The sequence below is a fragment of the Dermacentor silvarum genome, chromosome 10, assembly GCF_013339745.2.
Source record: "Dermacentor silvarum isolate Dsil-2018 chromosome 10, BIME_Dsil_1.4, whole genome shotgun sequence".
NCBI lineage: Eukaryota > Metazoa > Arthropoda > Arachnida > Ixodida > Ixodidae > Dermacentor > Dermacentor silvarum.
This window is the reverse complement of record NC_051163.1, coordinates 24,641,637-24,668,929: the sequence shown is the minus strand read 5'-3', so window position 1 is coordinate 24,668,929 and position 27,293 is coordinate 24,641,637. Positions and strand designations below refer to the sequence as shown.

Below are 27,293 nucleotides of genomic sequence, written 5' to 3'. Positions count from 1 at the left end.
AACCGTCCATTCGGATGCCAGAGGGGCAAACGCAAGGGTCCCAGGCCATATCCAGAGGGTGGCCTTACCATGAGGGAACGCGCAACGTTGCTTCCACTGCGCACGGGCTGTGTCTGGACTGCGGCGTGGCTGCACGCCAGGTACGCTCCACCTCACCGGCCTACGAACGTTGCGGCGACTCCGAGACCCTCGAACACCTTCTCTGTCCTTGCCCAGCGCTGGCGCAGGACCGCTCAAGGGTCATCACTGCCTACAGGTCTACCTACCTGAGACAACCAGCGACCTCCTGTTCCCGTCCCCTCCCCACAGCTCTCCATAGCCTATTGGAGTTTGTGGAGTTGAACGGGATCACCGCCCATCGGTAAGCGCTCGCCCCCAGCAGGCCATCGCCTTCACCACCGGCCTCCTCCATGATCGGATGAGACTCCTTCTGCTTATCATTCTCTTCCCTTCCTCTCATCTTTATCTCCCACTTTTCCTTCCCCTGACGCTGTGCTTCCTATTGGGTAGCAGAAATAAGCGTCATTTTCCTCAATAAACCACTACTACTACATCAAGCAACTATCCTTCTCGGCTCACTCTCGCACCCACAGCACACAGTACGCATAGCATCTCATCGCACTTTACACGGAACCATCACGGCGACGCCGAAAATTCGCCTGGAGTGTTTATATAATTAATATCGCAATAATAATAATAATAATAATAATAATAATAATAATAATAATAATAATAATAATAATAATACCACAGGACAAAGAACGAAGCACTCGTGACGTACGTGAGAGAAGCGCAGATTGCCAGCGTAGCCAAGCTAAGCGCTTATCAATTGCGCCGATCGCCTTATCTCGCCGATCGGCTGAGACGCTCGCCTTATCTTCCGAAGCAATCACATTCTCCATCACTATGCGGGATGTTTTGAATGCATTGACTGGCTATACAAGGGCGAGCCAATGTGACGAAAGGATTGAAACGCCTTATTTCGGCATCATTTTCATGTGGCATGCAGTGAGTCACATAGTTTACCTATGCACAGACAGGATGATCGTCGCTTCAGTGAGGCGGCGTTCCTCGAGTTTACGCCATGAAGGAGTCTTCCAAAGTGGTCGAACGGGAATACCACAGGCAGCACCTAAGGGACCCGAGTGGCCATCGGGTACCGTAATACCAGTGTCCATTAACGAATGTTACAAAAGGAGACGGCGAGGGAACACGACCAATAAAATCATTTATTTCGCAAAATAAAAGCATGGCGCCGCCTTCGGACACCATTAGAGTAACCAATGCCTTGTAACACACTGCAACGTTCAACAAAGTAAATAATGCGGCCACATTACAGGCGCTGCAGCAGAGCGCCAATCGCGACTAGCGTCAATGCGCTATTTGGCCGTGAAATGTGAATTAACAGCCGGACTTGCTGTCGGCGAAAGAAGCGATGCTCCATATACTCAGCATAATAGGAGGCGAGTAGGTAAACGTTCACTCGGGACCCACTGGTCCTTCCTTCTCCTTACGTCGCAGCCACTTGATTGCCCAGCGGATCTTGAGGGCAGGGCCAAGGGGGATGTTCATGACCGACATAAGGTGATGTCCGCACAGGAGCAGCAATGCGTTGCCATCAATCCGGTGTGCGCGGAACACTTGGACATATGGAGCGCATCCCCGAATTCGACTAATAAACTCCGCGACCTCGTTCACCGTCCACTCTGACGGCTTCGTTGCCTGAGCAGCTATCATCCCCATCAGCGCCATCAGCGGCATCTCCGGCGTTTGCGGCACTGCTTCGGCGTCAGCTGAAACTGGCATCGGGAATACGGGTATGGCGGCGGCATTGGACATACCAACGTGTTGAACCGGCATAGCCGGTAATTCCCGGGCAAGCATCGGAAACTGGCCAACTGGAGGTTCACCCTGCCCCGCAGCGAGAATCACAGGCACGGCACTGATTATCTGGCGTGGTATTACTTGAATCGGAACATGCTCGCCCAGTTCCATCTCTCCATAGGCGGACGGAGCGACAAGTTCTAACGGTTCGTAGGCAGCTAGCACCATGCCGTAATAAGGGCTGGTCTGCACGACAAACAGTCTCTGGGGCGTTGCGTTTATCCCTCCATTCGGCATGCTGGTCACCGCCAGTCCCCAGGGGATGCGAAGAATCCGCTGCGGCGTACCACGAAGGTCCACCGGAACATCAACGAACGTGCCGTGTGTGTTGTAACTGCGCACTTGTATCGGGATTCCGTTGTACGGCGCGGCACGGCCTGGCGTCATGTCACTGCTCGCAGGAGTGTCCTCGTTGTTAAAAGCAGCCATGAGATTATCGTACGTGCAGGGACCGTAAGCACAACCACGAGGACAGCGTTGCGCAGTTTTTCTTCCAACGTCTACCACTCGTCTACACAGAACAAAGGAATCTACTTTCAAACACGCTGGACGAACGACGAATGAGCGTTCGCCGTTGCGACGAATGAGCGTTCGTCGTTGCAAAGCGCGGGCCCCGGATGAAAGACTGCTGATGATGACAGCTGCGTCGCTTGGCGTCGGGTCCGGTTTCGTTTTTCTATTTTTAACTACGGTCTCAGGCTGAAACTGCTTTCCTCGCGCGGACGCGCTTAACGAAGCCGATTGATTGCCCAGTATACTTCGGCGTCTCCGTGTCATATAAGAGTAATCTCTCGCATATTTCTTCGAATTGTTCGTGGTTTTTGATGTGCCTCGTACGCCTCGTGTGTCTCGTACGCCTGCGCGCTTGGAAGCAGAACAAGATGTGTATAACTCTGGCTGATGGGGCTCCCTAGGTAATTCGTGCAGCGGTAAGTTTGTCCTGGAAGAAGCCGAGGACTAGTTTTCAGAACAGAATAGCTGATGAGACACGATCACTTGTTTGCTTTGATTTGGTATGGCTGGTTTGGTGGTTTCGTTGATCTAGTTTGCTTGATTGCTCTGTCCTTTTAATATACATATATAATTTTTATATGGCTGGCCTTTTAGAGAACTGAGCGAAGCCACGTGATGGTGAGACGACTGTGTTGCCAGCCAATACATACGCAGAGCTGGCGTTGGCGGCTTCCAAGCCAGATACTACTATATATGGCTCCCGCAGGGAGCATATAGAGTAACTATATTCCCAGCAGACACGGAGCGCGGTCGTATAAAAATGTCTATGGGACGGAAAGAAATTGCCAGTGCCGAGTTATCTCATATCTGCAGATTATAATGTATTCTTAGAAATTCGTGTGTGGAAAGTATGTTCTCGTACTGAAACACTTAGCAAGAACGTGGTAAGAACAGGGCTTCAATCATATGTTCTTCTGAACATATGAGCGAGAAAATAAATGCTATTGAAGCCAGCCATTCAATGACAAATATTCCGTACGAACGAAAACCTTGGGAACGCAAGGTTGAGTTCTCTCAAGGTTTTCGTTCTCTCTGGCCAAAGTTAGCACCACTATAAATAATGATGGCTCTACCGTGTAAAGCGCATGCGGGACATCAAACGCCACGTTTTGACAGTGGTTCAGACTAGAAGGTGATTATGAGAATGTCTTTTTCCGTCGCAACTGCCCTCACTACTCGATAGGCTTGTAGTTCTCCAGTCTAACAGATTTAAATTTCAAAGTTTATCAAAGTGTCAATGAGAAAATTGTAGAGCAACATGAAAAACTTCCGATACAGCTTTCTGTTGCTCAATACGTGCTCCGTAAAAGTGTTTTACTGAGCGTGTAAGAAGCCCGTGAGTACACACGAAGTGCCTCGATCGGTCAGTCGCGCGGCAGTTTTGCGTGCATTCGCGGGCTTCTTTCACACTTGGAAAAATACTTTTACGTAGCACGTATTGAAGCAACAGAAAGCTGTATCTGGAGTTTTTCATGTTGCTCTATAATTTCCCCGTTGACACTTTGATAATTAGGACAGTACTTCTCGAGTTAGATTATTAATTACAATTGCCTAATTAAATCTCAGTAACCAAATAATTACTGGCGGCTACTATACTGTACTGGAAACAAATGCACTAGGTTTCCTTCGAGTAACGCAATTTCTATTTTTTAAAATCTTGGTGCATGATCTTCCATTTCTATGTTTCTGTCTCCTCCTTTCTGAAGAGCAGGCAAGCGTTGTGCCCCTTCTGGTGGCAGTTGCCAGCCTTGCTCCTCGCTTTTATTTTCCTGTGTATATGTTTTCGAATCAAATAATAATAATAATAATAATAATAATAATAATAATAAAAACTGTCCTATTCAATGCGGCTTTCGAATCGAATAATCATTATTGAAAATATGAATATCTTTTAAATAATTGTCGAATATTTCACACCACCAACTTACGTTAAACAATCGCTAACTGTGCGCGATAAAGCATAAAATTGTGATCAATTTCATCGCGGTGACCATAGCACAGACAAACATTATTATTATTAAATTATTATTATTATTATTATTATTATTATTATTATTATTATTATTATTATACAAAGACAACATATTACGTAGTGGAGTATGCTACGTCACTCAGGGAAGCAGACTTTCGCAGCCAAATCGCTGTCATTTACACTAACAAATGAGTCCTGGGCATGCGAATAAATTGCTCATTGACTTTTAATGCCCCATTTGATTTTTTTTGTGTGAACGCGCTTTATAACGTGCAAGGTAATGGCAGACACTTGATAACGCTGGGAATACACTAGGATGTGGAGGTCGTTTTTTAGATGTTTATGTGGAGGTGGGACCAGTGAAGCTGCCGTTATGCAGCTTTTATCCTACCATCCCCAATGCTTGTGTAGTCAACCACAAAATTTTACGGAACACGAGATCTGAGAAAAAGCAGAATATCTGCGCAGGCTCACAACGCAGCCTAGTATTCGCATTTACAGGTTCTAGCAGTATATGTGAACAACGTTGTGATGTTCGGTTTTACTGACAACTGTTACAGGCTGCTTGGAAAATGAACGTTATCTAAGATCCTGTGGTCCGTAAACATTTGTGGTTGACTGTCAATCAGTGCACGTTTGTGGTAAACAAACTTCAATTCAATATTAATAGTGAGACCAGCTAGTGCTCGTTATTCGAGAACTATTCAAAAATTATTCCATTCGACTGGGTCTCGAAAATTGCTTTCACACACCCCTATGCAACAGCATTAAAGGGGGCCCTGAACAACTTTTATTGCGATAGCAATTATATGGACACTTCAAGCGGATTTCTGCCGTCGTCGTCGCCGTGAGGTTCCGTATAAAGTCCAAGGGCGATAAAATCGTCGCCGCGCGCCGTATGTGCGAGTGAAAGCGCGCGTCTTGCCCTGCGAAGGCTACGGGGGAGCGAGGCGTGCCCACAATGCTCCGCCTACTGAACGTCTCCGTAGAGTGCCGTTCAAATGTGATTTTGGATGTTAACGTAGACGCCACTACTACCGACCTTGGCGCCTACGACGTGACAAACGCGGTGTTCATCAGCAAGCCGCAGTGCGCTTAGCCAGTGGAGTCGTCGCGGCACCCCGCGGCTGCCGCGGTATCCATGCTACGTAGCAGACTGCAGCTACATGCAACTTTAGTGCGTATGCACAGCATTTTCATTACAAAAAAATTGTTGAAAATTTATTGAAATGTCATTGGTGAACGTCAACAAATCGCAATGAAAGTACATTGTGGTATTGTTGAAACATCATTGAGGGAGTTGTTGACAAGTGTTGGTAATTGGCATGTGACATTTTGTCGAAACATCATACAGGCTTTTCTATTTGAAATATAATTCATGTATTGTTGGAATCATGCTTTATTTCAATATCGAAAGCACATTGAAGCATTGTTAAATATCTGTTCAGTCTTGATGTTGAAAGCCAATTGAAACATTGTTCGGGTGTGTTGCATGTCAATTATGAAAGCTCATTGAAGCATTATAGAAGATGTGGCGAGTCTACACATTGAAAGCCCACAGAAACATTGTTGCAATGTGTTGCACGTCAATATCGAACACCCACTGAAATATTGTTGGAGCTGTACTGAACGTCCCCATTGAAAGGATGTTGAAAGCCCATTGAATTATGACCCCAATATTTAGGGTGTACCAACTATCATGCACCAAGATTTAAAAATATGCAAATACCACGTAGCAGGACAGAAACAAAGTAAGGTTGCTTGCCGACGATTGGACAGACAAAGAACTTTATTCACAAGGTCCTGAGAAGCCCTGCCCTAGGGCAGAGCTGCAGGTCGCTCCCACCTGGGGATGGGTAGGCTGAGCCTAACCGCCGCATCGTGGGAGAGCCGTTGATTGGAGATAGATTATTTTTTTATTTCTGTCTAATTACATAATCAGTCTTAATTTGAAAGAATTCAACTTCTAAAATATTATAATTAGATGAAAATGGTTAATGAGAAAATTGTAGAACATGAAAACGTCTCGATACAGCTTTCTGTTACTCAATACGTGCTACTCAAGTGTTTTCCCGAGCATGAAAGAAGACCGCGAATACACGCAAATTTGCAGGACTGAGCACTCTAGGCACATTTGCGTGTATTCGCAGGCTTCTTTCACGCTTGGAAAAACACTCTTATGTAGCACGTATTGAGCAACAGAAAGCTGAATTGCGAGTTTTTCATGTTGCTTTACAATTTTCATATGGATACTCTTCATCGCATTATATAAATTGCGAAGTTGATTAATTAAGAATAATTATGTATTTAGGCACAATGCATAAAATAATTTATCTCCAAGCGACGACAAACACAGCCTTGGTTCTGTGTTGCTATGTGGCATTTGCATATTTTTAAATCTTCGTGCATGATAGTTGGGACACCCTGTATATTAAGCCATGTTGAAAACTGCACTTTTATTGAAATACTGCTGCTGAGGCATGTTGTTTCACATAGCACCTTTGATGTCGCGTTGGCACAGTCCTTGCGTATGGGAGGACAGGGGCAAATTTAAATATTGGCGCTTCTCTATTGTAGGCCTGGGTTCAAAAGCATTTTCTTAGCCTGTAAAAAACCACACTGCAAAGCTGCTAGCGGAACTGTTATGCCAATTTTTCAACTGGCTTAACACAGCAATGTCAACGCTCCTTCACTAAAACAGCGCAAGATTGATGCGAACAAAAACCATTTTTCTAGGTGAAGTGTTTATTTGTAACAGAACATTTGTGTAAATGTACAACGATTAGTAAAATGAGAACATCAGAAACTTCAAAAGTATTGCAAAGTACAAATTGCTTACAGTACGTTACCATAATAATGTTGTATACTGACAAATGTAGTCTGTGTGGCCGTAAAGTAAAACACATTTCCCAATAGAAATAAATAGTAAAAGAATAAGCAAAGAAATAAATAAATGTACAAGCAGACTGACAGGACACTAAACAAGAATACTAAAAAAAAAGTACTTGCTTTGTTTATTAAGCAGCCAGTGACAGCCACTATGGCACCTGTCGCATGAGCAGGTTTACGCTCATGACCACCCCGCAGGTTTGACCACCCCGCAGGTTGACCACCCCGCTCATGACCACCCCGCAGGTTGACCACCCCGCATGACCACGGGGTGGTCAATTTAAGCTTTACAAAATTTTTGAAAACAACATAATTCGAGTGCTTGGACTGGATTATTCAGAGGCAGACAATACTTGCATGAAAAATTGAAACACATTTTCAATTATTTAACAAAAATTGACAATATCATTAATTACTTTACGGCTATTTAAATTTACGAATTGTAGCTGGTGGGTTTACAAGGCTTATGCACTTGGAATTACTTTCGACAATGACACCAGTTACAATAAATGTGCCATCAAATAGGCCATAAAAATGCACTGTTATACAATTTACTTCTTTAACAAAACGCTCTTCTATGCATTGAAGTACAAAAATAACTGGAATGCCCATGTATTTCGTCCCACATTTTTGGAAATATCTTGAAGTTGGTCTCATCCTGGAAATTCATTTTAAGTGGATACATCTTGCAAACTCACCGGCTATAATTTGTAAATTGCAATATGTGCTGTAAAGTAATTAAGTGTATTATGAAAGGGAAATGTTGCCTTCCACCCGAATGTAGCATGAAGCTTCAAAGGAAACCCATACAGGTTTCTCAGAAAAGAATGCTTCAAACTTGAAGAAAAATCTGTCCTGGTCTGGGATTCAAACCCGGGACCAACGCCTTCGGGGGCAGTCGCCCTGCCATCTGAGCTAACCGGAAGGCTAGTAGATGGCAGTGCGAGGGCGAATTAAACGACAGCTCAAAGCAGAACGGCATGGGATTCCTTTGTGGCTTCGTGGTACATTCGGGTGGATGGCAATATTTCCCTTTCATGACACTTTCCCCCCTTTTCGGGATTCCGCAGAACTGATTTGCCTTAGGTGTATAAGTGAATTTGTGAGAATTAGTTGAATATGTGTTGAAATTTGTTGTGCTAGTAATGTCTACACTGCTTTGAATAATCCAGCTCAAGAACAAGAATTATGCAAGCTGCCACGAGTAAATCATTAAAATTTCCGTAAAACTAAAATATTATCACTCTGTATAATCCTCTTATTTATAGGTTGATTTGTGTGTGCCAATATCGCTAAACTTTATCTCTGAAACATGCCAATTGCAATGAGTGATGCCATGGTAGCAGTTTATTGTGCTGCATTGCTTAATGCACGATCCAGTTCTGCTTTCTGCCATGATTACTAGGTTCCTGTGCAGGTCATTCCACACCAAGCAACTTATTCATTTTGAGTACTTAAGATTTTTATATGAAATACCAGATATTAGTGACATGCTGGAAGACTTTAAAAAAATATTGTTCATGTGAGTTCAATTCCCATTTTGTTCAGTGCCACCAAAAAAGTTAGAATGAACGATATCACTAAAGATCTGATTTCATGCATACATGAAAGCCACATCATTGCCATTGCCAGAGAGCTGTTGTTGCACTTTAAGTTCAAGCTAACTGATACCTTTTAATTCTTACTCATGCATTGGGAGAGCAAAATACTAAATCATTTTTGCGAACCTATGTGAAATACAGTTCTAATGAAACAGAAACAATCTGACAATAGCACAGATGCACTTGCAGGTGTATGTATGAAATCAAAGTTTTCAAAATATTTATCATTCTACCTACTTTAGCTCCATAAAACATGAAATGGTGTGCATCATGCAACAGTTTCTGAGGAAACTGGGTTGTTTGGCATTAAATGACCAAAGCTACCTAAGAAATAAAATAGTAAACAAACACTATCTTTGGTGGAACTATATCAAAACTTGACATAAAAATGAAGTGAAAAAATTACACAGCATGAAACTTGTATGCTGCTTTGAGCCATCCAACATGTGCTCTTCATTAGACCAGCATGACCAACAGGAATAATATTAACATAAAAATGTCAAGAGTTACAAAAGCATATGTGTATGCTCATTTGAGAAATCGGAATTGGGTTCTTCAAGAGAATAACATAGCCAAAATTAATGAACATATAAATCTCAAAATTTACAAATGTACGACATGTGTTTTGGCTTGAGCTGTCCAACTTCGGCTCTTCAAGAGACTTTAGGGGGAATGCATGAAGCGAGGCCAGGGTGGTCTTTTCATAGGGCCTGTTCGTACCAGGAAATTTACGACAGGTGAAGTCTGCAAAAACATAAGAAAACAGAACAAGTTTTAAGAACCAAGTTCCACAAGCAAGAGTGTGGCATACAGAATAGCCTCGTTATAAAAACATTGATTTATTATTATCCTCAATGTCAAAGATATGAATTTACTTGATTAGGAGGGGGAACTATTGGCCACTAAGATTATTTCTTTTAACTTACATAATTAAAATGTGAAGCACTTTATTGTGCTTTTCCAAGCTCCGAATACTCGGCTGTCATGTCACAAGCAATGAGTGTGGCTTCATTTGAAGTTACGTTTTACATACAATTGAAGTGCACTTCTCGCTTTACGATGGCTGTTCTAAGGACTCTCTAGTTTAAAGAAAATACTACTTATAACGAAGTGTGTTTCCTGCCTCAATGAGTGTAACAACCAGGCTTCTCTGTAGTGGTGCGCCAAGCTGGTTACACTAACACATGCAGAACATGACAGCTATACAAAGAAATAGTCTTTAAGAGCCATGTGCAAGTGGACTGGTTTCCTTAAACCTTTGAGGGTCACAGCCATACATATGTGCGGCGGCGAAGTAACATTTGAAAAAAATGTGCCTTTGCAGACCAAAGCGTTGCCTAGCGTGATGCTGGAGGTGCTGCAACCTTCTGGGACTTCTAGAAAACATTCTTATTGTGCTGTTTGATTTTTCTTAGTTGTATGTGGCTGTCATTACGGTAGTTTGGGAGTATTCCCGCTTCACATAGTTAATTACTAATATAAGCTTTGTAAATTTCATTACATTAAAAAATTTATGCTACTTTATCCTGCATACAACAATAAACCATGTGTAAAACTGTGAATACTAAAAAGGTTTTTTTGCTTTATTGTCACTTACAATATTATTTGCCCCTTTTTTCTTAAAATGTCATTCTGAAGAACCTAAATCTGCAATAAATACAGGTTGTGTCAGCGAACACTTTCAAAAATTTTTCAAGGTTGCCTGTGGTAGATAGCACAATTCTAGTTCCTGAGCTTTTCTAATAGAAGAGGCAGACATTACTTGCACAAGTAATTGAAATGCAAAATCCTGTAATTAGTACAAACTAAGTTTTACCTAATTACCTTATGGCCCATATCACAATTTAAAGATATTAGCAGTGGAGTTCGCAAGGCGGATCCACTTGGAACGAATTCTCAGAATGACATCAGTTTTGAAATATTATTTCCCAAACTTTGCAGAGAAATGCATTGGCATTCCAGCTACTTTCTTAACAAAACATCGTTTTATGCACTGAAGCACAAATTAGGTAATCAGCTAAAAGCTTAATTAGAGAATTTTTGTTAGTTGATTATGCATTTCAATTTTTTTGTGCATGTCCACCTCTTCAAGTAGACCAGCTCATCAACTAGAATTGTGCTATCTGCCACAGGCAACCTTCAAAATTTATTCAAAGTGTTCGCTGAAAAAGCCGGTTATTACTGGTGTGCGAATAGTGATTTCTGGGACTGAATCGAATACGATTCAAGTAATGTCAGAAGCAAATCGTATATTGTGTAGTTTTTGAATAATGAATGGCTGTTATGACAATATCAAATGATGTTCACATTCTAGTGTTATTAAAGTTAGCATGTTTCTGTCATTACATATTACGTTATGAAGCGCTGTTTATTAAAAGCAGAAATGCAGCAGGAAACATAGTTTCTTGACATGCACAGAACTTTTCAGTTAGAGTGAATGACTGCTACATAACATGTAAAGTATGGTTACCTAAGCAACACAGCCTGCTCTACTATGCAAGTTCTCATGTTTTATGTATTTACTATGCCCTGTTGAGGTGAAAATTTAACCATACTTTCACTCTAGCTATGTTTATTTCGGGTTTTGAAATACTCAAACAGTTTTCGAAAAATGTTCGCATTTACGAATAGTGACTATTCGATTCGAACAGTGCATCGAATAGGACACTATTCACTTTGTTATTCGAAAGTTGCGAATATTCGCACAATCCTAAAAAATATATAACACCTAAATTGGGAGACATATTTCCCCAAAAAATGCATTCCTCAGTGGGTTAATATATAACACCTAAATTGGGAGACATATTTCCCCAAAAAATGCATTCCTCAGTGGGTTAAACAAGAGAAACTTGAGAGCCCATTAATCTTTTCGATAAATTTAAGCCCGTAGCCTACTTGAGCAATGGTTTATATATATGTATTAACAGGCAAGTGCTCCCTTGAAGTAAGATAGCAGGAGTTATGGCTATGTCCCATGGTCTGTAAAAAGCTTTACACAGTAGTCGCCAAGGGCCTTTTCAGTGCTGCTCAATTTATATAAACATGTGGAGAAATGCTACATAAATGTATATTTTTTACCATATATTAGAAAACAAAGTGATGAAGTGCATATTAATAAACAGGATAGGCACTTAGAATGAATGAGCATTCGCTAAACACAGTATTATTGACAGTGATGCTGGCAACCCTGTCCCTATTGTTGCTTTGATCGAAACAACCAAACAAAAATACCACACAACTCATGTTCCCGCTGATGAAAGTCTGCTGAATTGGCAGCACATGGACCTCTCCTTCAAGACAGGAGCAACTTTAATTCAATTTGGTCTGTTAAAATAGGTGAAACAATTGGTGTGTTTTGTGTTACAGAACGTAGAGGGCCATTGTGATTGCTGAAGTTTGGTGGAAGTGCTGTCCCTTGAGTTGAGCAGGAACTCCACTTGTGCATAGCTTCTCCACAATTCCTATATTAAAACAGTAATGTATGCTACTTAAGCGCTTCCTCCATGCCACTATATTGGAAGTGTGCTTCACAGACAACTATTCATTGCACTGACAGTCAAGTGGCACAACTAATGCGCAAATGCACATAATTTTGTCTGGTGTAGCCGCCAAACATTTTTGACAGTTAAGGCGGCTTTCAAAATTGAGAAGCATTTGAGTATGGATGCCGTAGGCATTTAAGATCATATTTGAATTATTATTTATTTATTAATAATACTGTCGATACCATCAGGGATCATAACAGAAGGGCATGTACATAGTTGTCTTACAATATAACGATAACAATAAATACAATATTTAGTTTACATACAATACATTGACAATTAGCAAAGACAAACAGTATGGTTGGCAGAAATAATAAAGCAATAAATCGTATTAAAAATGAATGAGAGTAATAAAAAAAGGGAGACAATTGATAAAGGTGAACGAAATCGTAGCATTAATTATAACATATACATTGCATTAGCTTAGGAATAGCAAGAGGTAATGAAATAAGATAACAATTATAAGCAGTAAAGAATAGTAGGCAGTAATAACAGAATAATACAAGGGAAAAAGCTTTATACTAAACAACTGGTAAAGAGGTAAAAAGTTAGCATAAATAAACAATGGAACCCAGCAATGACAAAGTACAAGGTTTATTACAAGTATATTAGGTTTATACAAGAGGTGATAATCTATCAATAAATTGGGATTATATATACAATAAAATAGAATCAAATGACACAGAAGTGAATGGTAACACAGGTAGGTCAGAATTGTGAAGCATGCAATTTGTTTTCAACTTATGTTAAAAAAGTAGATATGGTTGGGCTGTTTGTAATGGCAGGGTCCAGCTTGTTTCATTCACGCGTCATTAAAGGAAGAAAGGAATGCTTATTACTTTCCGTATGAACTAGGTGTTCGTTTAATGATAGAGTGTGTTTATGTTGGGTGAGTCGTGTTTGTGTTATGTATAAGTATTTTGAGCAGTCTATTTTTAATTAGTTATGAATAAGTTGGTACATCATTTTAAACCACACAAGCTTTGCTCGGTTTTGTAAAGTAAGGATACCGGCCTGTTTTAGCAATTCAGTGGGTGAGTCTGTTAACCTATATTTATTGTAAATACATCTTAGTGCCTTCCTTTGAACTGCTTCCAGTTTGTTAATGAGTTTTTAGTGAAAGGAAACCAAACGACATAGCATATTCCAATACTGATCTGACAAATGTGCTATTTGCTAGTAACTTTTTGTTTGGGGGTGCTAGTCTGAGAAAGAAAGAACGTCTGTTTAGAAAGAACAATTTTTTTTGTGCAGTCGAGGTAACGTTGTTAACATGGCTTTCCCATCTAAAGTCGTGTGTTAATGTTAGGTCAAGATACTTGAACTCCTTCACTGCGTTAAGTGTGGCGTTATTTATAGTGTAGTTGAATTCTGAGCTGTGTTTTTTCCTCGTAATTGATAGTGTAGCCAATTTTTTAATGTTCAAAGTCATTTGCCATTCGTTACACCATTTGTATACTAATGAAAAAGCGTCATTCAAAGCTAGATGATCCTTATACGAATTGATTACCTGATACAGAACACAATCGTCAGCAAAAAGTCTAACATTGACAGGAATATTAAAAGGCAGATCATTATTGTATATAAGAAATAAAACTGGAGCCAGAACACTTCCTTGTGGAACACCGAATCTGACGCTCGATTTAAGTGAATATTGCTGATTTACTTCTACAAATTGCGTGCAATTGGTAAGATATTCCTTGATCAAATCGAGAATAGGTCCTTTTTCCAAGGTGAGTTCGAGTTTATAAATTAATTTCTTATGTTACGTGATCGAAAGCTTTTGAGAAATCTAGAAAAATTAGGTCTATTTGTTTCTGTTGATCAATGCTTGATGATACATCATGAACAAGTTTAATTAGTTGTGTGACCGTGGAAACTCCTCTGCGAAAACCATGCTGACAAGCTGTTAGTATTTGTTCTTGTTCAAGAGGTTTGGTTATGTGCTTTAAGATATAGTGTTCTAGTAGTTTACAGACTGTACATGTTAGTGAGATTGGCCTGTAGTTAGAGGGTTCTGTTTTGCTTCCTGATTTATGAATTGGTTTTACTTTAGCTGGTTTACAATCCTTAGGGAGGGCGCAGTCGTATGAGCGGTCATTCCACATGGTAGGCCATTGTGGCATGCAGATTCACACACACGCTACTTGTTATGTCATTTGTTATACTTATGGCAAATTGGTAACTTAAAATACAAAATGTGAATGCAAAAATGCAACGGGAAAGGATGCACGGTACTTGCCTATAGCAGCACTGATGCTGATGGGGTCAAGAGCCTCTTTTTGCCCCTTGGTGTTGTTTCCAAAGAGTGAGTCCTCCTCTGTGAATTTACAGTGAAGCAAGACCCCTGCAAACTTGCCTGGTCCACTGTGGCAGGCCATAGTAAGCTGTGCCAAGACCATCTCTTCAACCAGCACTCCTCCAACCTATGTGAACCTGCACGTTTAAGTAAATGTTAGCAAGGTAGTTTCAAGGCTTTTAAGTATTCTACACAACAGTCATACTCCAAATAAATCACAATAGTGCCTGTTCCAGACCTAGAATGCTAACCTTACTTGACTAGTTTCATATCTTCTTATGTTGTTTGGATGATATGTGCGTCAAAAAAACTAGGATTCATTCAGCACACACAAACAACAAAATAATAAGTAAACATAAGTATAAAAAATATTTAGGATTTTTTATAGCGATTAGCATTCTTAGGATACTCCACATACTTTCGGGTGCCTGTCTTAAATTTTCCCTCCAATTTTGTGCCACTTGGTACTCCATAGTCTAACGGGTAGAGTATCGAGCTGCCATGTTGAGGGAAACGGGCTTATAACCAACCGACGGACCAGCTTGGGTCCCTGGGTATGTGCCACTCTTCAATTAACCCCTTTCACGCCATTTTAGGCAACTGCTGCTTGTGCTGGCAAGTAGCAGTAGGAGCTCGAAGAGGAAGATAACTATCGATGTTAATGCAATTAACACATCAGATTCACTTGCAGTGTCCCTGAAGTAACCTGCGAGATTCTACTAAGCTGTATGATGTGTACATAAGCCATAAAGGCAGGGTGTGCCAACCGCCACTTCATCAATCAAATGAATCCTCTTGCAAAGCACAGGCTGTACAATATCACAGAGCACACTCAGAAGTTTGCGGACAAGCACAACTTTGAGCAACACGTTGCCATCAACTTGCAGTCGCTCGATGTCCAAGTCAGGGACCTCGAGGTAGACTCGGTCATTTCCTGGACGGGCATCATTGCACCCTCACACAACGTATCCCAGTTCTGGCTGTCTCGTTAGTTCCACCATCATAGCATCACTTATTATACACCGATCGTAAGAATGGTAATTGGATTAACATTGCCACTCATCTCCGAAGGATGGTTGCACTGGCAATTTTTTTACGTGGAAAGAAACATTGGTGAAACTGAAAACCATATGTGGTGCTATACTAATGAGGCCACACCACTAGCTATATGTGAACTTTTGTAGACACATTTATCTACTGTGTTTACTAAATATTTAAAGAGAATACCTCGAGCACAAGCTTTTGCAGAGATAACGAATGCTACTGCTTAAAGGAGCACTAAAGAGAAATTAAATTAAATCAATTTAAAGGCTTTGATGTTAAAACCAAAATCTGATTATGAGGCACGCCGTAGTGCGGGAGTTCAGATCAATTTTTACCACTTAGGGTTGCACAGTACACGGGTGGTTTTACATTTCACCTATATCAAAATGCGGTGATTTGATCCGCAACATCATGCCTAGCAGCACAATGCCAAAACAACTTGGCAACTACGGCGAGTGAGGACCAAAGAGAAAACTAATTTCAGACGTATTTGTAAATGACCTGCCTACTATACCAAAGGATTCACTCGTGCCATGACAAATGGCTCAGTAAACTGTAAAAGACGCAAGACGAAAGATTGGTGGCACTGCTGCCTTGAAGTTCCAACACTGCCTTGTGTGACGTCGTAGATTTTGTTGGCGTCTGCTCGAGTTTAGGTAATTTTTTTTCAAATAAACTTGTTCTTCATTGTACTTCAGAAGAGCCAAAGACTGAAATTAAAAAGCGTCAATCACTTTTAGCGAACCAAAACGACCCAAGTCCGTAAATATACTTGATATCTATCATGTCAGAATGAGGTATCAGCATTAGTGTATTGTGGCGATACTCAGAAAATGGAACTTTTAACTTCATTTTCTCACCTAATAATCAACCTACTGCCAAGAATTTGACAGAAATAGAGATTTAAAAGGATGCTTTTAAAAGATGCTTTTAAAGTTGTAATTGATTTAAGGTTTCTGTAGTTTCTCCTTACTACAATACAAGGAATACACTTGGCTCAATAATAGGATAACATGCATCACTGATTCTCATTAAGGTGAGATTGCCAGTATAGCATAGGGCATGCACTGGCTGATCCAGAGGGGAACCCTGCCAACTCCCTCCCAGCCACCCAATTTCGAATCACTTTATGATCAGCGATCCCGTTTCTGCATCTTAAGAGACACAATGCTAAGGAGATTCATGCAGAGCTGGCTACGATGGTATGTAGTGGCCGACACTGCACACCATGCAGCTCGGCATCAATCTCTTTGGAATTTTGTCCCTTGAAATGCAGAAAGCCGGGATCACTACTCTTCTTCAACAAACTTTCTCAATGGAAGCTGCTGTTTTTGCTTTGCGGTGAGTTAGAGTATCACATTGGAGATAATATTTTTATTCTGTTAAAACTAGAAAGACGTGCACTCATGTTGATGCTTAATGTGTACACCTGTTCCAAATTTATGGTACCAATAATACCAAGTTTCTCAACGCCCATGGTATATTAGGCATACATTCTGAAAAGAAATTTTATGTTTAATTTATTGTGAAGTGACACCGAAGTTTACTTGCAGTCTTGGTGCAGTTGTCAAGTCTCTGAGCTGAGTGATTAAACTCTTGTCTGCTACTGAAGGCACAGTGCCCCAATTAATCAATGAAGGAAATGCTTGTGGTTGCATCAGCAATGTTTTTCTTCTACTCCGTGCAATACATTCTCACAACATCACTGCATTTGATCATGGTGACGCTAGACGATGAATGTCCAAAGAATTCACCTTTTGCATTCCGGCTGTGGCGTCTCCAGGCTAATTTTGAATCTGAAAACAGATGTCAGTATTAAAACGTGAGAAGACAATACATCAAAAGCAACAATCAAAACATCTACATGGACCATTAGGTTGACATAAATGGATGGATATAAATGACTGATTGAAAAGATTAAAGTGTGGCTACTCTTGCCACTGACAGTGTGAGGTGGGCAAATTATTTTTAATTCTTCTCCTAATTTCTAAAATTATTTCTGCTGTAGCCACTTCTTAAAGGCAGCTTTTTCAAATAAAACCATAGTGTTGCATTTTCTTACTTCTGTCTAGCTGCTGCTACTACCGTTTGCTTACTCTCAAAGAAAGTATTTCATAGAACTGCTCCATCAACAAAGCATTGTTCCAAGCTTGCGGCAAAGCGTCATTTAGTTAGCAAGGTTGTGCACCCTTTCAATCTGTCCTCTTTACAGTGCGCGAATTCAGATATAACTTATTGACATACCCCTCCATCTATTTCTACAGTCACAAAAAACTTTGCTCATTTTTGACATTTAAACTGTCAATAATGCATACAAGCCGCTGGAAACACAGTGGGACGGTCACGGCAGATATGTCGATGCATTTCGTTCCCTTACTGATTTTAAAGCTTCGTAAATCAATGAGTTACTGAAGTGCCCAAAGGCTGAAATATGACGCGATTCCTCCAAGCCGCCGCACGAGCGACCGCCGGTCGCAAGGCTCCGGGGGGAGGGAAGAGGAGCGAGTAGGCCGCGTACTACGCTGCGCAGCGCTGCTCGCTTCCGCCCGGCCGGCTGTATCTTGAAAGCCACGTGCGGCGGGGGCAGAGTCCTTGCCTGCGCTGTGTCTTCGCGGCTTAGTTCCATTGTGCGGAGTCGGGCGATGCGAGCGGGAATACGGGTGCAGAGAGCAGGTGGGAGGGGGACATGTGATGTACGCTCGACTGCTGCGTGCTGTCGGGCGCCACCGTCGGCTACTACATGCGTTTGTGCACCGCCGACGCGTTCCGCGCTCATCGAAACTGCAGAATCCTTTTCGCTGCTGTCACCGTCGAGCGTCTCATTCAGCAAGGCGACGACGCTTGCTGCTGTCCCCCGCGCATCTAACGAGAAGCAAGGCGGACTAGAAATGCCAGGATGTGTCGCTACTTCATCGCCGACGTTGCTTGGCTGCCGCCATTGTGAAGCACCACGTGACTTCCTCCGTACTCCGCTTGAGTACACGTTCTTGTAAATGTTCGCCATTACATGCGAGCGGCGGGAGAAAGGTCAATTCGCTCGCTGCTGCTGCCGCGCCTCCTCACTACAGCGTTTTGACAGCCAGTTCCCGCGGTCATCGAGTGCGATGCGTTCAGGTTCACTTGTGCGCGCGTGACACCATTCTTGTTAACTTAGTATGCTCATGTTTACAAGTTTACACGGCCGATGAAACAATCCTTACTTTGTATAGCTGTACACTAGTTTGCTATCGCAATCGATGTTCCGCGCCTTTCCGGCGAAACTGCAACTTTTATTACTACGATATTTGTTTTAACACAATACGTTAACCGCAGCCGGGACATACCCGCGGCGATGCGCTTTTATCACCGGGGTCGGCCGGTCGTGAGCTCTGGCCAGAGGTGAGCGCCATCGTTTTTGCCTACTACGCACACAAATCACCAGAACCTATATAGCGTATAACAGCTCCGCTGTAATATATGAGCAGCACAACTTCACGGTTATCGTAGGTTTATTTACCCAACAGTTTCGGTCGGTGGACCATCCTATTTCAAGATAATATATATAGAGTCCTTCCACTACGTGAAGATGGAAGTCCAGCGAAGCTATTGGATTTGTTTAATTCTATCTTTTTCTTATTTTGGTGGTCATGTTAAATGGTTGAAGACACAACACATACTTTCGTTGCGTCGCCGCGCGCCTTATGCTGTATGTGCGAGTGAAAGCGAGCTTAGGCGCCTAGATTCACACCACCTCGCACCATCGGCCGAAGCACGCTGGTCGGCTGCGCGTTCGGCTTCTCGTCGCTTTCGCATCCATTCGCGCTGTTGAGCGCGCCGGCGCTCCTTGAAGGCGCGCTCTTCCTCTTCGGAGCGAGCGACACGGGTCTTACCCATACCGAGTCCAAGGGGCAACTGATGACGTCGCTAGGGAAATTACTATGTCAAGAGAGAATGAGACACAGCTATTTCTTGGTAGACTATTGACGTTTTATCACTGACGTTTCGACACGCATCGTCATAGAGTAGCGTTTGGGCAACAGAACATATCGTTCCGGCGCATTGTTTGGGTCTCCTTGGGTCCGACGTGTGACACGGGTAGTTCAAGGGCGCATTACATGTCCCCGAGCCCACAGGGGTATGTGACACAGAGCTTGCACCCTTTCCACGCTATCACCAGGATCGGCCCACATGACAGGAGTATGTGCCACTGCGCTTGGGCCCTTTCTGCACATCACCAGGATCGGCCCACTTTTTCTAATTGTTGTTCTACGCGTCGTTTTGTCCACAGACGCGATCCGCCAGAACCTAGCCATGTACAGCTTCGCTTCAAGAAAAGTTGAACGCGCGCGCACCGGTAGAAAACCACACGTAGTTGGCAAGGTACTTAACCCGATTATTTCGCAGCATTCGCTGGCACCACCACTTTCTTTTTATCTCGCCTATTATAGAATCGCATGTGCACCCTTGCAATTCTTTATTCTTATCGCGCCATAGCCACTTAATTGTCTTCTGATCGCGCGAGCGTCGACCGGACGGCATGCCAGCAACGCGGGGCACTCGAACCTGAAGCGAACAGCGCAGCAGAATACGTTCGAACAGCAAATCGTGCCCCGCATATTTTCGTCGTCCCACCGCCCCTCACTGTTACAAGACCGCTGACACGCTATGTAGTAAATGCACGTCACTGGACACCGTGGCGCGAACGAAATCTATTTGATTACAGCACAGTTCGGATGATTTCGCGTCGCACTGTTTTCCACCTAAACGGCAAAGCACAAGCGCTCATTAATAAGGCTAATTCAATCGGTGCTCGAACACCGCACCAAAAATCGTGGCGCACAACATGCCCCGCTTTCCCTGGCGCCACATAACTGCTTTACGTCGCCACAAGCGCACTGTGAGGTTAAACCAGGACAAAGCACCATGTTCCATATTACAAATCTATAGTGCTGTGCAACCAGTCCTCGGATCGAAAGTGGAGTGCTAGTAATGAAAGCGAGCATAGAGGCGCGCTGACGACACGCACAGGCGCTGTAGGCGCTTTCGCGCTTTTGTTGATCGCGTCGCAATGAACGAGCAAGGGGAATTCGAAACAATCACTCACCTTTCATGTGGCGGAGTCGGAGGCGATCATGGTGACCTCCGAGGCAACGAGAAGCCCATAAAAAGGGAGCAACAAGTGCGAATATACCAAAGAGGTCACAGAGAGGCAAACTAAGAGCGCAAAATACGCAGCAAACTCAAGGAAACTGCACGCCGCACGTACAAACTCCCGGAATGCGCCAGAGAGTCAGTAGCGCAAACGCGCATTCATACAATTAAGTACGCGCATACAAATACACGCTTTCACCGACATTAATTGTAATATTTATCAACGAATTTTGTAGTATAGTGGTATTACTTAACAATTTCTGTGGTTTGCAAGTGCATGAAAGTTTTATGCCTAGCTTCTTTGACGAACTATTTTCTTTATCGCTGTAACGCAGTGCATCAGCCGGCCGCGCACGGAACCCGCGCGAAATGGTCCAATATTGAAACGTCGCGTCCTGTGTGCGACCACGTTTCACAGCTGCCGCTGAGGTAGACACTTCGGAGAGCATCCCAGTAGACACAGCACCGATGAAATCCGAAGAGCAAGTGACGCGCTGGAGGCAGCGACGTGACGTGCAATTACGCGCGCACTAGGCACACCTCATTTTATACACTCATGATTTGGCATCGAGAGTGCATCGCAGTAGACACAGCACCGATGAAATCCGAAGAGCAAGTGACACGTGGGAGGCAGTGACGGAAGCAGTTACGTGACGTGTGCAATGATGCACACACTAGGCACAACTTTACTCAACTATAAACGTGGAGCCACCGTGGCGTCAGGAAGGCGTACTCGTCTCGAACCCTTAGGGCGCGGATTCAATTCCCGCCCAAACCGAAATGTTCCAAATTTTTAATTCCGTTATTTGACTTTGTTTACAGAAATCTGTCTCACGAATTTGACGTCAATCCGATCATTTTTGGCGTGTTTTTACTCTTCGCGCCGTCGGCCATTTTTGGTACCATTTTTCGGTCACGCCGCCGACGACAACGCCGTATTTTCGCGTATAATGGGGCATATAATCATTTCGCATTAAAACAAATTGCGAGAAAACCAGGGGGGTGCTATGGTCGACACAGCCGAATTACGCTATGTTGACGTTACGAGTCAATCAGACTCGTAACGTCAACAGGCTATTCTAGCAGCCCTGTGGGTGAATCAGCGATGACACGGTTGCGAATCTGACAAAATGGCGGAACTCGAGAAGTGCCAAGAAAACAGTCGCTATTTGCCCAAAAGGCGAAGCATTGATAGTGATAGAAAAGTACTAGATAGCTACGCGAGTTAAGGCTCGTAGTTTTATCAGCCGTATTAATTACAGTAAACATTCGCATACTATTTAGATTACCAAGCACGGTGTCACGCGCGCACAGGCAAAGATGGACAGCTAGCCCTCGATGACCGCGAACACTCGCTGTCACAACGCTGGCATGATGAAGAGCGCCGGTCTCGGAATGCGACCACTTCATTGTGCTGCGTCTCGCTCCAACGCGTCCCCGAAACTTGAGACTACGCGACCTACAACACTGGGCCCGCGGTAAGACCACGCGCGTAAAGCGGCAAGCTTTACGCGCTTTACGTATCTCGGCTACCCTACCTTTGCACCCACCACGTGCACGTGCTCGGCGGTGCCTTTGCACGGCGGTGCACGTGCTCAGCAGAGCGGATAGCCATGAACAGGCACGGCCGGGCTAGAGGAAGAGATGCCCGCGCACCTGCCCCCCCCCCCCCCCCTCCCTAGCACCCCTAGCGCGCACTTCAGCATGTTGCCGCGTATTCAGCCTCCCTCACTCCTTTGCGGGTGCTTATTGAGGGCTTATTGAGGGCCGGAGGATGGCGCACATCAAGCAGCCAGCCATTCTAGCAGACGGGATGTCTGTGCCTGCTGTACGAGCAGGTGAACATGGACCCCGCTGTGACAATCGCCCTGCCTCCACCACACCATCGACCAGCGCACGTCCACCTCTCGTTCAATGGAGCGACTAACCGACAGACACCAGCTGCAGCACTGTAACAGGTTGCAGCCTGCAAACTCCGAGAGAAGCTGGAAGTCTGCTGGTCTACACAGATGGATCAGTCCTGGCGAACGGATCGGCCGCAGGAGCCTGCACCATCCCGGCTAGGGCGGTCAACAGACAATGTCGGATTCCCTTCGCCGCCAACTCCACCACGGCAGAACTAGCGGGGCTCCACCTAGCCGCCGTTGTCCTGGCTAAGGACCCTCCTGGGCAACGGGTGGCAGTGCTCTGCGACTCGAAGCCAGTGCTCCAGAGCCACATCACCGCCGATCAGGGCTTACGGGGGCCTTGCTCAGCTCGAAGTTCTCAGCATTGGCTGCCACGGGGGTCACCATCACGTTTCAATGGCTGCCTTCCTATCTGGGAATAGCCGATAATGAAGAAGAAGAAGAAAGAAGAAATCTTCATTCACGTTTCAATGGCTGCCTTCCTATCTGGGAATAGCCGATAATGAAGAAGAAGGAGAAAGAAGAAATCTTCATTCAAGCATAATATACTATAAAATGGTTGACAGTATCATCTGGATCCTTAGCCTATGTGGCTAGTTTTGGATTCATACCATAAACGTCAGCATAAATTGCGATCCAAAGCAAAAAGCAAAAGTAGGTAATACTATATACCCGCTTTAAAGTGATGTTTTAATGATGCAATAGCATTTGGAAGTTTTCTTATTAAGCTGGGTATTTCATTCCAGATTTTTGCACCGACAAATGATAGGGAACGTTGACCGTACATATTATGAGCTTTCGGCAAGTTGAATTTATTACGCTCAGCTTGTCTAGTGTCCCTTGTAGGCCTGATAAATATTGATGAGAGTCGCGGTTAGTATTCTGTGGATTAGTATAGCTGTGTTATAGTCCCGAGCTTGGATAAGTGGCATTATATTTAATTGTGCAAAAAGCTGTGCAGAGGGCGAGTCCTTAGCGGCCGATGTAATTATTCTCACCACACGTTTCTGAATTTTGATTAAAGGATCAATGTACGAGGCGTAGGTGAAACCCCAAGATTCGATGCAATATGTTAAATGGCAGTGAAAAATGCTGAAATAAATGAGCCGTAATGTTTTGAGGATGGAAATGTTTCCGTGCCTCTAATTTAGTATAACAAACAAAAGCATATTTTTTTAGTTACTTGTTCAATATGTGGAGCCCAGTCTAGCGACGAGTCGAGACTTATTCCTAGATATTTATAACTACTAATTTGTTGAATTTGTGTGTTGCCGAGGTACAAGTTGCACTTAGTAGTAGTAGTTTTTCGGTTAGAAGCAAATACTTCATACATACTACATACATTCATATGATTGCGTTCGAGCGTTCTTCGCCCACAGCTGCATGGCGCGTTCGTGCGCTCGTGCTCTGCGAGGTGAAGAGGTTTTGCGCGCTCTGAGAGCGAGAGAGAGACGCATTCATGGAGCGGGTCTCCTGGAACGCGGTGTCGGCATTGGAACGCTGTGTCGGTGTTGGAAGCTGCGCTATGCAACGCGCAGTGACGGCCGTAAGTCCGAGACGCGCGAAAATAAATTATCATAATCATGACGAATAAGATGAAAAGTTCGCGCGCACTTCCGGAAAATGCTGGGATATATACGATCGCCCAGCTTCGCTGTTTCAAGCGTTGCGCGGCCGAGTGCAAGGTTAAGCGTTTTTTTTTTTTTTTTTTTTCATGTTGCTCTACAATTTTCTCATTGACACTTTGATAATCAGGACAGTACTTCTCGAGTTAGATCATCAATTACTAATTACTAAATTACCTAATTAAATATCAGTAACGAAGAATTTACTGGTGGCTACTACACTGTACTAAAAACAATATGCTCGCGTGGCAATATGCTCGTGACACGCGTGCCCTCATCCCCCCGCGTGTCTGCTCATTTCCCCCACAATCTTTCTCGGGTGGAGAAAGTCTCTCTCGGGCCGGGCCGCTCCTTACACCAGCCATCACTTGTGCTTGGGGTCAACCATACGAACACTTTGTCCAGTCTCCGAAGCGCTCCGCTCCTGCGTCTGCAGCGGATGCCCGCCATATACTTTGGACGTGCCCTGGGGCAAGGACAATTCGCGAAAGTGTACACACAGGTGTAAACTTGAAGAGTGACCAAGCTGAAGGATTCCATTATGGAAGATGGATTATGGACAACACATTTTATAAGTCACTGTTGCATTATCTCTATGAAACGGGCCTGCATGACTACACTGACGTTATACTACACTGACGTTTCATACTGACGTTATGCGGCGTGGAAACCCAAGCGAATAAAAAAAAAGTTCGTTGTTTCTCTGTGTGAACAATGATGGTAGCCTTATGGTATTCGCTAAGCGCTTATCAATTGCGACGATCGCCTTATCTTCCGAAGCAATCACATTCTCCATCACTATGCGAGATGTTTTGAATGCATCGACTGGCTATACAAGGGCAAGTCAATGTGACGAAAGGATTGAAACGCCTTATTTCGGAATCATTTTCATGTGGCATGCAGTCAGTCACATAGTTTACCTGTGCAGACAGGATGATCGTCGCTTCAGTGAGGCGGCGTTCCTGGAGCTTATACGCCATGCAGGAGTCTTCCAAAGTGGTCGAACGGGAATACCACAGACAGCACCTGAGGGACCCGAGTGGCCATCGGGTACCGTAATACCAGTGTCCATTAACGAATGTTACAAAAGGAGACGGCGAGGGAACACGACCAATAAAATAATTTATTTCGCAAAATAAAAGCATGGCGCCGCCTTCGGCCACCATTAGAGTAACCAATGCCTTGTAACACACTGCAACGCTGAACAGAGTAAATAATGCGGCCACATTACAGGCGCTGCAGCTGAGCGCCGATCGCGACTAGCGTCTATGCGCGATTTGGCCGTGAAATGTGAATTAACAGCCGGACTTGCTGTCGGCGAAAGAAGCAATGCTCCATATACTCAGCATAATAGGAGGCGAGTAGGTAAACGTTCACTCGGGACCCACTGGTCCTTCCTTCTCCTTACGTCGCAGCCACTTTATTGCCGAGCGGATCTTGAGGGCAGCGCCAAGGGGGATGTTCATGACCGTGATAAGGTGATGTTCGCACAAGAGCAGCAATGCGTTGCCATCAATCCGGTGAGCGCGGAACACTTGGTCAAAGCCAGCGCATCCCGAAATTTGCATAATAAACTCCGCGACCTCGTTCACCGTCCACTCTGACGGCTTCTTCATTGCCTGAGCAGCTGGCATCCCCATCAGCGCCATCTCCGGCGTTTGCGGCACTGCTTCGGCGTCAGATGAAACTGGTATCGGGAATACGTGTAAGGCGGCGGCATTGGACACACCAATGTGTTGAACCGGCATAGCCGGTAATACCCGGACAAGCATCGGAAACTGGCCAACTGGGGTAAGCGTGAGAGTCTGGGGTTGACCCTGCCCCGCAGCGAGAATCACAGGCACGGCACTGATTATCTGGCGTGGTATTACCTGAATCGGAACATGCTCGCCCAGTTCCATCTCTCCATAGGCGGACGGAGCGACAAGTTGGAGCGCTTCGTAGGCAGCTAGCATGATGCCGTAATAAGGGCTGGTCTGCACGACAAACAGTCTCTGGGGCGTTGCGTTTATCCCTCCATTCGGCATGCTGGTCACCGCCAGTCCCCAGGGGACGCGAAGAATCGGCTGCGGCGTACCACGAAGGTCCACCGGAACGTCAACGAACGTGCCGTGTGTGTTGTAACTGCGCACTTGTATCGGGATTCCGTCGTACGGCGCGGCACGGCCTGGCGTCATGTCACTGCTCGCAGGAGTGGCCTCGTCGTTGAAATCAGCCATGAGATTATCGTACGTGCAGGGACCGTAAGCACAACCACGAGGACAGCGTTGCGCAGTTTGTCGTCCAACGTCTACCACGCGTCTACATAGAATAAAGGAATCTGCTTTCAAACATGCTGGACGAACGACGAATGAGCGTTCGCCGTTGCGACTAATGAGCGTTCGTCGTTGCAAAGCGCGGGCCCCGGATGAAAGACTGCTGATGATGACAGCTGCGTCGCTTGGCGTCGGGTCCGGTTTCGTTTTTCTATTTTTAACTACGGTCTCAGGCTGAAACTTCTTTCCCGCGCGGACGCGCTTTAACGAAGCCGATTGATTGCCCAGTATACTTCGGCGTACCGTCCTGTTTCGGCGTACCGTCCGTTTCAAGAATTTCAAGAAACGGTTTCGGTACCGTTTTTAGGCGTACCGTCCGTTTCGGGTACTTCGGCGTACCGTCCTGTAAGATTTTGGGGCTGGCTCAAACAGCGCAGCCCCAAAATCTTACGGCGCACGAGATCTGAGAAAAAAAAAAAAAAAAACACCGCATATCCGCGGGGTGAATGATGATGAGTGGGCGAAGCTCCGGAGGGAATCATCGGTAAACCGTGAATCTTCCGTGTAATTCGCCCAGTCTCGCCGCACGAAATCGAACGATTGACTTCCACCAAAGACACGCGCCATAT

General features: G+C 44.2%; 2 protein-coding genes across 2 annotated transcripts; both read right to left on the bottom strand.

Annotated features, from left to right (window-relative positions):
- Positions 1-1,090: 1,090 nt before the first annotated feature.
- On the bottom strand, positions 1,091-2,388 carry LOC119466004 (uncharacterized). Its single transcript, XM_037726486.2, has one exon. The coding sequence runs from the start codon at positions 2,311-2,313 to the stop codon at positions 1,480-1,482; it is 834 nt and encodes a 277-aa protein (XP_037582414.2). The 5' UTR covers positions 2,314-2,388; the 3' UTR covers positions 1,091-1,479.
- A 22,967-nt stretch (positions 2,389-25,355) lies between these two features.
- LOC125940600 (uncharacterized) lies at positions 25,356-26,727 on the bottom strand. Its single transcript, XM_049656959.1, has one exon. The coding sequence runs from the start codon at positions 26,626-26,628 to the stop codon at positions 25,783-25,785; it is 846 nt and encodes a 281-aa protein (XP_049512916.1). The 5' UTR covers positions 26,629-26,727; the 3' UTR covers positions 25,356-25,782.
- Positions 26,728-27,293: the final 566 nt, after the last annotated feature.

Bases quoted from the DNA above. Each gene is read 5' to 3' on its own strand.
- LOC119466004 (XM_037726486.2), bottom strand. From the start codon at position 2,313: ATGGCTGCTTTTAACAACGAGGACACTCCTGCGAGCAGTGACATGACG.
- LOC125940600 (XM_049656959.1), bottom strand. From the start codon at position 26,628: ATGGCTGATTTCAACGACGAGGCCACTCCTGCGAGCAGTGACATGACG.